Genomic DNA, 15,294 nt, shown 5'->3' with positions numbered 1-15,294 from the left:
CACGCTGCAACATCACATAGTAGGATCATGCTGGGGACACCCACACCTGGACGACAGCACCAAGGTGGGCCAGGTGTGAGGGGTCTGGGGAGCGCCTGCGCCCTGCCTTCCGGGTCCCCAGCCACTCCCTGAGCTCTGGCACGTCCGTCTTCCTGCCATCCCTGGACTGGCGTGGGGACCGCAGGGAAGCTGGGGTCAAGATGAGTTGGGCATGAAGACAACAGGCGAGTGGCCCGGGCTCTTACTTTCCAGGGAGATGGTCACTCCTGGACTGTCAGGTTCTCTGGAGTGGACAGAGAGCCCATCCTGGCGCTGGCGGCCCGTGCGCATCAGGAGCTGCTCTGGCCTGGACACCCGCTCCTGGCTCCCTGGGAACTGTGTTTTCCCCGGGCCTGTTTTGCAGAGTGCCTGGAAACGGATTCTCCCCAACATCCTGGAGGTGGAAGACTCCACTGACTTCTTCAAGTCGGGGGCTGCATCGGTGGATGTTGTGAGGTAGGCCCAGGAGTGGACGGGTCCTGTCCCAGGTGTCTGTGGTTGTGTCACAAGTCATCCCAAAACTGGGTGGCAGGAAACGACCACTATTTGTTATGCTTGTGGATCTTGTGCGGGTCAGAGCTCCAGAAAGGGCCCATGTGAGCGGGCCTGAGGGGTTTCCTTGAATGACTACCAGCCAGTGGACTGGTGGGAGCTGGGACAGCTGGGCAGGCATGTCCTTGTCCAAGGTGCCTGGTGCCTGGTGTCATAGTGGCCGCTCTGGGACTTGGAATTCCAGGTGGTGGCTCACAGCTCTGAGAGCGTGGATGCCAGAAAACAGGGCAGATGCAGACCCAGTCACACAAGTTACGTCGTGTATATGATGTAGATATTATGTGACATGTGTGTCGCATATAACACAAGTTATATCTTAACCAAGATACAGACACCGCCTCATCCAGGATGTTCCCTCCTGCCCCTTTACAGTCAGTGGCCTCCTGCCCTGTGGACAGTCTGTCACCATAGATTCAGTTACCTCTTCTTCAACTTCCTGTGAATTGCCCTGCTTGCCATTTAACCGTGTATGAAATGCGTACACAGGAAGGATGGGAGGTGTATTAGAAGGCCTGTGCTTGCAAGCAGCAGTAACTTAATTCAAACAGGTTTAACAAACAAGCAAACAGAAAGTCAGAAAGTCCACAGTAGCTTTCTTTGGGCACAGCTGACTACGCCAAAGGCTCAGATTATGTCATTAACATTGTCACCGTCTGTTGCTTCACTTTAGGGCAGGATTTTTCCTCGTAGTGACGAGATGGCTACACAGTAGCTCTGGTCTAATTTCTTGTCTTTTCAACGTTACCAGTGGCGAGGGGGTCACCTTCTGGGCAGTTTCCACGTGAGTCCTAGACTCAGACTTGGCTGGCTCTGGTGGAGGCATGTGCCCCACAAAGAGCTGATCGCTGGCCAGGGAGAGGCGTCTCTGACTGGCCTAGGCTAGGTCGTGTGCCCACCTCTGGAGTCAAAGGTTGAGTTGATTACATTCAACCCACATCTCTGGAAAGAGGGAAGAAGGCTGTCCCCTTGGGAAATGTCAGTGCTGTTCCCAGAAGTAGAGGAAGTGGTGTTGTGAAGGCAGAAGCAAAGATGTCTACACGTGGGGAGAGATTAATTGTACTTCAAGAAGGTGCAAAGGAAACTCTGTGGAGCTCAAGTAGAGAAAAATTCCTGTGCGCAATTAAGAAGGACGGGTGTGTTGTTAATATGGTGTGCAGAAGAGTTTCAGAGAAACACTCAGCTAGGATCTGCATGTTGGTCCCACCAGTCGAGCTGTAGCGTGGGCAGTGCCGATCAGAGCAGTGCACTGGCGAGGGAGGGCATCCAGGGTGCGAGAGGATGTGTGAAAGCCAGTCCCTTGTGAATGCAATGGGAGACTTTCCAAGACGTGCAGGGAGAAAATGAGGAGGAGGCTCACGTCTGTACTCTGGGGTGAGAGAAGAACACACATGCCATCTGACCAAATTGAAAAGTCCACCTAAGGTTGGATGGAGTAACACCATGTCATCCGGGCTGCAGGCTCTCCCCTATTTAGTGATATTTTGATGAAAATCTTCGTGTAAGTGGTAGAGGAGGAGGAGTCCACGCGGTCCCCCCGGGAGAGGTTCTGGGAGGATCTTAGGAGGGGGTGATGCTGAAGAGCAGCTATGAGTTCATGAGAATCGGGGAGGTGTGTCACACCAGTTACTTTTTGCTAGGTGACAAACCGCCCCAAGACATCGTGGCTTAAAACCACACCATTTCTTTAGCTCGTGGTTCTGTGTGGTCAGCGGTTTGGACTGGGCTCAGCTGATCTGGGCCAGACTCAGCTGATGTCACCTGGGCTCACTTAAGTGTCTGCAGTCAGCTGCCAGGCCCAGGGGGCTGGCTGGTCTAGGACAGCCCCTGGACCGGGCCAGCCAGGCTAGTTCATGTAGTGGTGGCAGCGTCCCAGGAGCGAGAGGGTCTTAGGAGTATGAGCATATCCTATCCACTGCATTCTCTCGGCCAATGCAAGTCATGGGGCTGGTGCAGCTTCTCAGGATGGGGACATGGACTCAACACCTGATGGCAGTTGCTGCAGTCACATCCTGAGGCCAGGACTACAAAGAGGGTACAGCGCTGTGGCCAGTTCTGCAACCTACCACATATATAAAGGGCAAAATTGGGCCTGTGTGCTTGAAAATAGGGTCTACGGGTCTCCTGTACCACACTCTGACTTATTCCCATGATCAGTGCGAAGTATAAAAATCAGTGTTTTGTTAAAAAGTAATGCTAAGAGGAAGAATTTCAGACAACTAAGAGAGTGATATCCTGAGGCCAAGCCAGGCCAGCACAGAGCTTCCGAGCCGAGGTTGGTGGAGGATGCAGAGAAAGCTTTCTTTTTTTTTGTAAATAGTTAAGAGCGTGTATCCTTTTTTTATTGTGGTAAAAAACATATAAGGTGAGATCTACCCTCTTAATAAGTTTTTAGGTGTACATTACAGTATTGTTAACCGTAAGCACAATGTACTTGCTGCACAGCATTGTCGCACAGCACATCTGTAAAACTTTTTCAGTTTTCATGACTGAAACTGTACCTGTTGAACAGAAACCCCCGTTCTCCCTCCCCCAGCCCCTGGCAACCACCACTCTGCTTTCTGCTTCAATGAATCTGACTGCCTTCGCCACCTCACAGAGGTGGAGTCATACAGTGTTTCCTGTGTGACTGGCATACTTCGCTCAGCACGGTGTCCCCCAGGGTTACCGTGTTGTTGTATGTGACAGGACTTCCTTCTTTTTTTAAGGCTGAATGATATTCCCTTGCATGTATAGAGCACATTTTCTCAATCATTCATCTGTTTGTGCGCATTTAGGTTGTTTCCGCCTTTGGGCTATAGTGAACAATGAACATTTAAGTGCAGGTATTTCTTTGAGATCCTGATTTCAGTTCTTTTGGATAACCATCCAGGAGTGGGATAGCTGGATCATATGGTAGTTCTGTTTTTAATGTTTTAAGCAGCTTCCATACCGTTCTCCATAGTGGTTGCACCATTTTACACCCCCACCAACAGTGCACAAGGGTTCCAATTTCCCACATCCTTGCCAGCACTTGTTTTTTTATTTTTTAATAATGACCACCCTCATAGGTGCAAGGTGATATTTCATTACGGTTTTGACTTGCATTTCACTGATGATTACTGGTGTAGAGTATCTTTTCATGTTGCTGTTGGCCATCTGTATGTCTGCTTTGGTAAAATGTCTATTCAAGCCCTCTGCCTATTTTTAATTGGATTAAATGAAAAGTTTTTAATAGTTTTCTATTAGGTTGTATGAGTTCCTTATATATTTTGGGTATTACCCCTTAATCAGATAAATGCATTGCAAATATTTTCTCATATTCCATAGGTTGCCTTCTTGCTCTGTTGATTGTTTCTCTTTCTGTGCAGAAGCTTTTTAGTTTGACATAGTCTGACTTGTCTATTTTTCCTTTCGTTGCTCATGATTTTGGTGTAATATCCAAGAAATCATTGCTAAGACCAATTTCATGAGGCTTTTCCCTTGTGTTTTTTTCCATGAGTTTTACAATTTTGGATCCTTGTTTAAGTCTTTAATCCATTTTGAGTTTATTTTTGTGTATAGTGTAAGATAAGGGTCCAATTTCAGTCTTTTGAGTGTGGATATCCAGTCTCCCCAGCACCATTTGTTGAAGAGATTATCTTTTCCCCATTATGTGTTCTTGGCATCCTTGTTGTAGGTCAGTTGACCATATATGCATGGGTTTATTTATGGGCTCTTCATTCTGTTCACTTAGCCTGTATGTCTGTCTTTATGCCAGTGCCATACTGTTTTGATTACTGTAGCTTTGTAATATGTTTTGAAATCAGGAAGTGTGAGGCCACCAGTTTTGTGCTTTCTCAAGATTGTTTTGGCTATTGAGTCCTTTGTGGTTCCATATGAATTTTATGGTTGTTTTTTCTATTTCCATAAAAAATGCAATTGATATTTTTAAAAATTATTTTATCGAGGTCATTATAAATAACATTGTGCAATTTCAGTTGTACATAAGTATTTGTCAGTCACCATACATTTGTGCCCCTTTACTCCTTATGCCCAGCCTTGACTCCCTTCCCCTCTGATAACCACTAATCTGTTCTCTTCTTCCATGTGTTTATCTTCCACATATGAGTGAAATCATGTAGTGTTTATCTTTCTCTGTCTGGCTTATTTTGCTTAACACAATATCTTCAGGGTCCATCCATGTTGTTGCAAATGGGATGATTTTGTCTTTTTTATGGCTGAATAGTATTCCATTTTATATATATCCCACATCTTCTTTCTCTGTTCATCAGTTGATGGGCCCTTGGGTTGCTTCCATGTCTTGGCTATTATGAATAGTGCTGCAATGAACATAGGGATGCATGAGTCTCTTGGAATTGTTGATTTCAAATTCTTTGGATAAATACTCAGTAGTGGGATAGCTGGGTCATATGGTATTTCTATTTTTAATTTTTTGAGAAATATCCATACCATTTTACATAGTGGCTGCACCACTTTGCACTCCCACCAGCAGTGTTTGAGAGTTCCCTTTTCTCCACATCCTCTCCAATATTTGTTATTTTTTGTCTTGGTAGTTATAGCCATTCTAACAGGTGTAAGGTGCTATCTCATTGTAGTTTTGGTTTGCATTTCCCTGATGATTAGTGATGTTGAACAACTTTTCATGTGCCTGTTGGCCATCTGTATATCTTCTTTGGAAAAATGTCTGTTCAGATCCTCTGCCCATTTTTTTTATCAGGTTATTTGTTTTTTTTGAGATGTATGAGTTCTTTGTATATTTTGGAGATCCAACCCCTTGTTGGATATATGATTTGCAAATATTTTCTCCCAGTTGGTGGGTTGTCTTTTCACTTTTTTCCTGGTTTCCTTTGCCTTGAAAAAGCTCTTTAGTCTGATGTAGTCCCATTTATTTACTTTTTCTTTTGTTTTCTTGCCCGAGTAGACATGGTATTCGGCAGGATGCTTCTAAGACCAATGTCAAAGAGTGTACTGCCTATATTTTATTCTAGGAATTTATAGTTTCACATGTTACCTTCAAGACTTTAATCCATTTTGAGTTAACTTTTGTGTATGGTGAAAGGTCATGGTCTACTTTCATTCTTATGCGTGTGGCTGTCCAGTTTTCCTAGCACCATTTATTGAAGAGACTTTCCTTTCTCCATTGTATGTTCTTGGCTCCTTTGTCGAAGATTAGCTGTCCATAGATGGGTGGTTTTGTTTCTGGGCTTTCAATTCTGCTCCATTGATCTGTGTGTCTGTTTTTTTTTTACCAGTACCATGCTGTTTTGATCACTGTAGCTTTGTAGTATATTTTGAAGTCAGGGATTGTGATGCCTCCAGCTTTGTTCTTTTTTCTCAGGATTGTTTTGGCTATTCAGAGTCTTTTGCTGCTCTGTGTGAATTTTAGGATTCTTAGTTCCATTTTCGTGAAGAATGTCATTAGGAGTCTGATTGAGATTGCATTGAATTTGTAGATTGCTTTAGGTGGTATGGACGTCTTAATTATGTTTATTCTTCCAATCCATGTGCATGTAGCATCTTTCCATTTCTTTATGTCATCATCGATATCTTTCAATACTGTCATTGTGTAGGTTTTTCACCTCCTTGGTTAAATTTATTCCTGATATTTTATTCTTTTTGTTGCAGTTGTAAATGGGATTGTATTCTTGAATTCGCTTTCTGTTAGTTCATTATTAGAGTACAGAAATGCAACTGATTTTTGTAGGTTGATTTTGTACCCTGAAACTTTGCTATAATTGCTGATTATGTCTAATAGTTTTCCGATGGATTCTTTAGGCTTTTATATATATATAGAATCATGTCATCTGCCAACAGTGAAAGTTTCACTTAGTTCTTGCCAACTTGGATACCTTTTATTTCTTTTTATGCCTAATTGCTCTGGCCAAAATCTCCAGTACTGTGTTGAATAAGAGTGGTGAGAGTGGGCACCCTTGTCTTGTTCCTGTTCTCAGAGAGATGGCTTTCAGTTTTTCACCATAGAGTATGATGTTGACTGTGGGTTTGTCATATATGGCCTTTATTAGTTGAGGTACTTTTCTTCCATCCCCATTTTATTGAGAGTTTTTGTCATAAATGGGTGTTGGATCTTGTCAAATGCTTTCTCTGCATCTATTGAGATGATCATGTGGTTTTTATTTCTCATTTTGTTAATGCGGTGTATCACATTTATTGATTTATGGATGTTGAACCATCCTTGCATCCCTGGTATAAATCCCACATGACCATGTTGTATGATCCTTTTAATGCATTGCTGTATTCCGTCTGCCAGTATTTCGTTGAGGATTTTTGCATCTATGTTCATCAGTGATATTGGCCTGTAGTTTTCCTTCTTTGTGTTATTCTTGTCTGGCTTTGGGATCGGAGTGATGTTAGCTTCTTAGGATGAGTTAGGAAGTGTTCCGTTGTCTTCAATTTTTTGGAGTAGTTTGAGAATGATATGTATTAAGTCTTCTTTGAACATTTGGTAGAATTTCCTTAGAAGCCGTCTGGTCCTGGACTTTTATTTTTTGGGAGGTTTTTGATTACTGTTTCAATCTCTTTATTTGTGATTGGTCTATTCAGATTCTCTGTTTCTTCTTGATTCAGTTTTGGGAGGATGACTGAATCTAAGAATTTATCCATTTCTTCTAGATTGTTCAGTTTGTCGACATGTAGTTGTTCATAGTATTCTCTTATAATCCTTTGTATTTCTCTGGTATCCATTGTAATTCTTCTTCTTTCGTTTCTAATTTTATGCATTTGAGCCTTCTCTCTTTTTTTCTTAGTGAGTCTTGCTAAGGGTTTGTCAATTTTTTTTATCTTCTCAAAGAACCAGCTCTTAGTTTTTTTGATCCTTTCTACTGTTTTTCTTTTTTGTTTTTGGTTTCTGTTTCATTTATTTCTGCTCCTTATTTTTATTATTTCCTTTCTTCTGCTGACTTTGGGCTTTGTTTGTTCTTCTTTTTCTCACTTCTGTTAGGTGTAGTTTAAGATTGTGTATTTGAGATTTCTCTTGTTTGTTAAGGTGGGCCTGTATCACTATGAATTTCTCCCTTAGGACTGCTTTTGCTGCATCTCATATGTGTTGGTATGGTGTATTTTCATTTTCGTTTGCCTCCAGATATTTTTTTATTTCTCCTTTAATTTCTTCATTGGTCCATTGATTGTTCAGCAGCATGCTATTTAGTCTCCACATATTTGTCACTTTCCCAGATTTTTTCTTGTAGTTGATTTCTAGTTTCATAGCATTATGGTTGGAAAAGATGCTTGGTATGATTTCAATCTTCTTAAATTTATTGAGGCTTGTGTTGTTTCCTAGCATATGGTCTATCTTTCAGAATGTTCCATGTGCACTTGAGAAGAATGTAGAGTCTGCTGATTTTGGATGGAGTGTTCTGTGTATATCTATTAAGTCCATCTGATCTAGTTTCTCGTTTAATTCCACTATTTCCTTTTTAACCTTCTGTCTGGATGATCTATCAATTGATGTAGGTGGGGTGTTGAGTTCCCCTACTATTGTTGTGATACTGTTAATTTCTCTTTCTAGGTCTATGAGTATTTGCTTTATGTGCTTTGGTGCTCCTGTGTTGGGTGCATATATATTTATAAGTGTTATGTCTTCTTGGTGGAGTGTCTCTTTTATCATTATATACTACCCCTCTTTTTGTTTTTTTTTTTGTAATGTATACTTCCCCTCTTTGTCTCTCATTGTCTTTTTTTATTTTGAAGTGTTCTTTATCTGCTCTAAGTATGGCAACAGCTGCTGTCTTTTGCTTGCCATTAGCTTGGAGTATTATCTTCCATCTCTTCACTATGAGCCTGTATGTCTTTAGAGCTGAGATGTGTTTCCCAGAGGCAGCATATTTTGGGTCTTGTTTTTTAATCCATCTTGCCACTCTGTGTCTTTTGATTGAAGAATTCAATCTGGTTACACTTAGAGTGGTTATTGACATGCGAGGGCTTAATACTGCCATTTTATCATTTGTTTTCCAGTTGTTCTGTATTTCCCTTGTTTCTCATCTATGTATTTCTGACTTCCTGTTCAGTTTGATGTTTCTCTGTTATGGTTTCTCTTTATTTATCATTTGTGTCTCTGTTCTGATTTTTTGTTTAGTGGTTACTGTGAAGTTTGTATAAAAGCTCTCATAAATGAGATGGTACGTTTTCTGATAGCCTCTTATTTCCTTAGTCTAAGCAGTTTCCATCCCTTTCCTTGTCCCCATCTAAGTTATTGTTGTCACAACTTATTTCATTTTGTGTTATGAGTTTGTGATTAAAACAAAGTGATTATAGTTATTTTTGATGCTTTCCTTCCCTTTATATTTAATATTATACTTAAGTATTTGCTAACCAGTTCTGATAGAGAGCTGAATTTTTCTGATTTTGTCTGCCTATTTATCTCCTTGCTCAAGACTTTGTAAACTCTTTCTTTTTTTTTTCCAGGTATGAGGGTTTTCTTGATCATTTCTTGTAGAGTGGGTCATGTGGTGATGAACTCCCTCAGCTTTTGTTTATCTGTGAAAGTTTTTATTTCTCTATCATATCTGAAGGATAGTTTACTGGATTCTTGGCTGAATTTTTTGTCTTTCAGAATTTGAATATATCATTCCACTCTCCTAGCCTGTAAGGTTTCTGCTGAGAAATCTGCTGAGAGCCTGATAGGCATTCCTTTGTAGATTGTTTTCTTCTTCCTTGCTACCCTTAATATTTTTTGTATGTCATTGACTTTCTCCAATTTTACTACTATATGCCTCAGAGCAGGTCTTTTTACATCAATGTAATTAGGAGTTCTGTTAGCTTCATTTACATGTAATTCCAGCTCCTTCCCCAGGCTTGGGAAGTTCTCAGCTATTATTTCTTTAACAAGCTCTTTGCTCCTTTCTCCCTCCCTTCTACCTGTGGAATACCTATAATCTTCATGTTGCATTTCCTAATTGAGTCAGATATTTCTCCATTCATTTTTAGTGTTACTTCTCTCTCCTCCTCCATCTGTGGCATTTCTATATTTCCGTCCTCTAAATTAGTGATTCTGTCCTCCATAATATCAGCTCTGTTTTTTCAAGGATTCCTGGGGGCGGGGGCAGGAACTGTGTTCTGAGCCCTCTGTGACCCCTGGCAGATGTGCCTGTCTGTTAGAAGCTGTGCTGACAGGACCCGTCTGTGTTTGCCTTCTGGCCACTGCTTTACACACATGTGCAGTAGCACTCTGGTGGGGATCCCCTGCTCTGGCCAACCAGCCAAGCTGGTGCTCCAGGTGTCGAGGGGGGAGTGATGCTTTCTTTTGCATGTGGAATCCTGCACGTCCCTGCTCTGCACTCACTGTCTGCCCACCTGGACTGCTCAGCTTGGTGTGGGCCCCCCTGCAGTTGCTTAGCCACCTTGGTATGAACCATTCCCATGGGCTGGGAGGCAACTCTGAGAGCACAAGTGTTCCCGCAGAGGGCTTCCTTTTCCCCCTTCTCCTCTCAGTGTCGTGACTCAGCTGCTATGCAAGGTCCTGCACCCTAGATTGCTGCCCCTCAGGACGGAGAGAACATCCCCTTGCTTCCTTCCCTACTTCCTTACTGCCTCCCTAGGGGTCCAGGACCCCCACCTTCAGTTATATGGCTGTGTGGGTCTCTCAGACATCTGATGTGTTGTGTGAATGTCCTCTGTTGGTTTATGAGTATCCTTTTCCTTGTATCTTAGTGATGGGAGACTAAGGGAAGAGCTCACTCTGCCATGATGCTATTTCACTACATGACTGAGATTTTGGTAAAGATTTCATTGAATCTGTAGCTAGTCTGATCATTCAGGTAGTCTGATCAGTTTAACAATATTAAGTATTTGGATCCATGATCATGGGATATCTTTCCATTTATTTCTGTCTCCTTTAATTTCTTTCAGCAATATTTTGTAGTTTTCAGTGTACACATCTTTCATGTCCTCAGTTAAATTTGTTCCTAAGCATTTTATTCTTTTTGGTGCTATTGTAAATGAGATTCTTTCCTTAATTTTCTTTTCAGATTGCTTTAGTGTATAGAAATGCAAGTGATTTTTCTATGTTGATTTTGTTTCCTGAACTTTACTGAATTTGTTTACTATTTCTACCAGTATTTTTGTGGACTTTTAAAGATTTTCTACATTTAAGATCATGTTGTCTGTGAGCAGAGATAATTTTGCTTCTTACTTTCCAATTTAGATGCCTTTTATTTCTTTTTCTTGCTTTATTGCTCTGGCTGGGACTTCCAGTACTATATTGAATAGAGATGGCTAGAGTGGCCATCCTTGCCTTTTTCTAATCTTAGAGGAAAAGCTTTCCATCTTTCATTGTTATATTAGCTGTGAGCTTTTTGTATATGACCTTTATAATGTTAAGGTAATTCTCTTGTATTCCTAGTTTGTTTAGTGTTTTTATTATGTGTTGAATCTTGTCAAATGATTTTTCTGCATCTATTGAGATGACCATGTGATTTTTATGCTTTGTGCTATTAATGTTGTATATCACATTTATTGATTTGTGTATGTTGAGCCATCCTTGCATCCCAGGGATGAATTCTACTTGGTCATGGCATGTGATCCTTTTAATGTGCTACTTATTCAATTTGCCAGTATTCTGTTGATAACTTTTGCATCCATATTCGTCAGGGATATTGGCTTGTAGTTTTCTTTTCTTGTGGTGTCCTTATCTGGTTTAAGTATCAGGGTAATGCTGGTCTCATAAAATGAGTTTGAGAGGCCAGCCCTGTGGCGCAGTGATTAATTTTGGTGTGCTCCACTTCAGTGGCCTGGGTTTGCAGGTTTGGATCCTGGGCTTGGACCTACATCATTCATCAGCCATGCTGTGATGTTGACCCACATATAAAGTGGAGGAAGACTGGCACAAATGTTAGCTCAGGGCTATTCTTCCTCAAGCAAAAAAAGAGGAATATTGGCATAGATGTTAGCTCAGGGCTACTCTTCCTCAGGAAAAACAAAGTTTGAGAATATTCCCTCCTCTTCAATTTTTTGGAAGAATTTGAGAAGGATTGGCATTAATTCTTATTTAAATGTTTGATAAAATTCACCAAGGAAACCATCTGGCCATGGGCTTTCTCTGTTGGGAGGTTTTTGATTACTGATTCAACCTCCTTACTTATTATTGGTCTGTTCAGATTTTCTGTTTCTTCATGATTGAGTCTTGGTGGATTGTAGATTTCTAGGAATTTATCCATTTCTCCTAGGTTATCCACTTTTCTGGAGTGTATAATTGTTCATAGTAGTCTCTAGTGATCCTTTGTATTTCTGTGACATCAGTTGTAATGTCTCCTCTTTCCTTTCTGATTTTATTTCTTTGAGTCTTCTCTCGTTTTTTCTCAGTTAATCTAGCTAGAGATTTGTCAATTTTGTTTATCATTTCAAAAAACCCGCTCCTACTTTCATTGATCTTTTCTATTGTTTTTCTGATCTCTATTTCATTTATTTCTGCTCTGATCTTTGCTATTTCCTTCCTTCTACTAACTTTGGACTTTATTTGTTCTTCTTTTTCTAGTTCCTTGAGGTGTAAAATTAGGTTGCTTATTTGAGATCTTTCTTTCTTCTTAATGTAGGCATTTATCACTATAAACTTCCCTCTTAGACCTGCTTTTGCTGCATCTCATAAGTTTTGGTATGTTGTATTTTCATTTTCACTTGTTTCATGATATCTTTTGATTTTCCTTTTGATTTTTTCTTTGACCCGCTGGTAGTTCAGGAGTGTGTTGTTTAATTTCCACTTATGTGTGAATTTTCCACTTTCCTCCAGTTTTTTATTTCTAGTTTCATACCGTGGTGATCATAAAAGATATTTGGTATAATTTCAATCTTCTTAAATTTGTTAAGACTTGTTTAGTGACATAATATCCCACCTACCCTGGAGAATGTTCCATGTGCTCTTGAGAAAAGCGTGTATTCTGCTGTTTGGAGGATTGTTCTGCATATGTGTGTTAGGTCCATTTAGTCTATAGTGTTTTGCCCTTTCTTTGCTTATTGATCTTCTTTTCAGACGTTCTATGCAGTATTGAAAGTGGGGTTTGAAATCTCACACAATTATTGTGATGTTGTCTAGTTCTCCCTTTAGTTCTGTCAAAGTTTGCTTTACGTATTTAGGAGGTCTCATGTTTTGTGCATGTATATTTATAATTGTTATATCTTCCTGGTGAATTGACTGTTCTATTATTATACAATGTCCTTATTTCTCTCTTCTGGCAGTTTTGACTTAAAATCTATTTTGTCTGACAAAAGTGTGGTCATCTCTTTTCTTTTGGTTACCTTTGCATGGAGTATCTTTTCCATCTTTCATTTTCAGCCTATGTCTGTCCTTAAGTGTAAAGTGGGTTTCTTATAGACGGAATATAGTTGGATCTTGTTTTTACTCCATTCAGCTAGTCTGTATCTTTTGATTGAGGAGTTTAATTCATTTACATTTAAAGTAATTATTGATAAGGCAGGATTGCTATTGTTATTTTATTAATTGGTTTGTCTTATAGATCTCTTGTCCCTCTTTTCCTCTTTTGTTGTCTTCCTTTGTGTTTTATTGATTTGTTGTGGTGATATGCTTTGATTTCTTTTTTGTTGTTTTTGTGAATGTTCTATAGGTATTTTCTTTGTGGTTACCATAGGGTTTACATAAGACAATCTGTTTGAATCTCATAATAACTTAAGTTCAATTGTGTACAAAAACTCTATACTTTTACTTCTCCCTTTCGCACATAGCATTATTGATATCACAAATTGCATCTTTTTATATTGTGTCTCTATTAACACATTTTACAGTTAGAGTTATTTTTTATTCTTTTGTCTTTTAACTTCTATACCAGAACTAAAAATGGTCTTTGCACCATCATTACAGTATTACGGCATTTTGCATTTGCCTCTATATTTACCTTTACCAGTAAGCTCTATGTCTTCAACCTTTTGTGTGCTCTTCAGCATCGCATTTTGACTTGAGGGACACCCGTTAGCATTGCTTGTACAGAAGGTCTGTTAGTGATGAACTCTTTCAACTTTTGTTTTTTTAGGAAAGTTTTTATCTCGTCTTCATTTTTGAAGGACAGTTTTTCTGGACTTAGCATTCTTAGTTGGCAGGGTTTTTTCTTTGAGTGCTTCGAAGCTTCTCACTCCTTTCTGACCTGCAATGTTTCTACTACAAATCCACGGACTTTTATGAGTTTCCTTGTATGTGATGAGTTGCTTTTCTCTTGCTACTTTCAAAATTCTCTCTTTGTCTGTGACTTTTGACAATGGGATTATAATGTATTGATGTGGACTTCTTTGGGTTCATCTTATTTGGAAATCACTGGGCTTCTTGAATTTGGATGTCTCCTTAATTTTCCAGATTTGGGACATTTCTGGGCACTATTTCTTTAAATAAGCTTTCTGCCCCTTTCTCTATTAGTTCTCCTTCTGGAACTTCCGTAATGTGTGTGTTGGTCCAGTTGATTGTATCCCAGAAATCCCTTAGCCTTTCTTTTCTCCTTTTCATTCTTTTTTATTTTTGCTACACAAGACTTAGTGATTTCAAATAATCTGTCTTGGAGTTCACTGGTTCTTTCTTCTGTTTGATTAAGTCAATTGTTAAACCACTCTAGTGAAATTCTCCTCAGTTATTGCACTTTTCAACCCCAAAATTTCTGTTTGATTCTCTTTATATTTTCAACCTCTTTGCTGAAATTCTCATTTTGATCATGTGTTGTCTTCCTGAGCTTGCTGAGCATCTTCGTGATGGTTATTTTGAATTCTTTGTCAGGTAATTAATTTACCTCTGTTTCTTCAGGATCAATATTGGGAGATTTATTCTGTTCTCTTGATTGAGCCGTTTCTTCATGTTCCTTGTAACTTTGCATTGGTATCTGTGCATTTGAAAAAATGACCACCTCTCCCAGTCTTTATAGACTTGCTTTGTCCAGAGAAAGTCTGTCACCAGTCAGCCCAGCTAGAGATCCTAGAGGCCTCTCAAACCTTTTCTTTGGATGTGTCTTCTCTGGACTTGTGCTTGTACATTCTTAATTAGAGGGATTTGCTGACTGTTTTTCAGGAACTCATAATCTCTTGCTCCCTCTGGTGTCAGTCTGCTGTACCACAGGTCCTCTGAAGATGCAACATCTTGCCTAGCTCTTTTTTACTCTCACAAGCCCCTAGGGACCTAGAGTATTCTGGGTCTCCCAGCTCCCTGAGTTGGGATAGACAGAAATCAATCCCTCTGACAACCCCCAAAAAACCTAGAATGTTGGATGCACACTGCACTCTTCTCTTTTCTCCTGAGGGAGAGACCAAGAAGCTATATCAGTCTCTGGCTCCTATACTACAGGTCTCTGGAGCAGCAGCACATTGCTCAGCTACTTTGCTCACAGCAGCTCCCAGGCAGCTAGAGTATACTGGGTCCCATCAGGACTCCAAGACAGGTGATGCAGAAGCCAGTCCCTTGGGCAGCCATCCTGAAAAGTCAGAACATTAAAAAATGGCCAAGTCTTCTATTTCCCTCTCCAGGGAGAAACTGGGAACTTGGAGTTTCCTCCTAATCACATGGTTCTGTGCTGGATATGGGGACTATGGCAAGAGGATACCACAAATTTTCCTCCTAGCTTCAGTGCAGCTGGTTTCACACTTTCAGGGGGAATGCAGGAGGCTTTTAACTGGTTTCTGGATTTCTCATAAAGAGGATTGGTCCATGTATTGTTGAATTGGTGTTTCTTTGGGAGGAAAGAGGGTCTGGGGCTTTCTCTTCCACCATGGTGTTGATCTTACTCC

General features: G+C 40.3%; 1 protein-coding gene across 1 annotated transcript in view; it reads left to right on the top strand.

The window, feature by feature from the left end:
- The window catches only part of ALDH1L1 (aldehyde dehydrogenase 1 family member L1), an 81,057-nt gene that overhangs the window by 30,721 nt on the left and 35,042 nt on the right, over positions 1-15,294 (top strand). Inside the window, exon 9 of the mRNA XM_046680750.1 lies at positions 404-495. Coding sequence (XP_046536706.1) covers positions 404-495 — 92 coding nt within the window. The remainder of the gene's footprint in view (positions 1-403; positions 496-15,294) is intronic.

Source organism: Equus quagga, chromosome 1, assembly GCF_021613505.1.
Source record: "Equus quagga isolate Etosha38 chromosome 1, UCLA_HA_Equagga_1.0, whole genome shotgun sequence".
In the NCBI taxonomy this organism is placed as follows: Eukaryota; Metazoa; Chordata; class Mammalia; order Perissodactyla; family Equidae; genus Equus; species Equus quagga.
The sequence above is the reverse complement of the archived record's forward strand: the minus strand, read 5'-3'. Positions and strand labels throughout refer to the sequence as shown.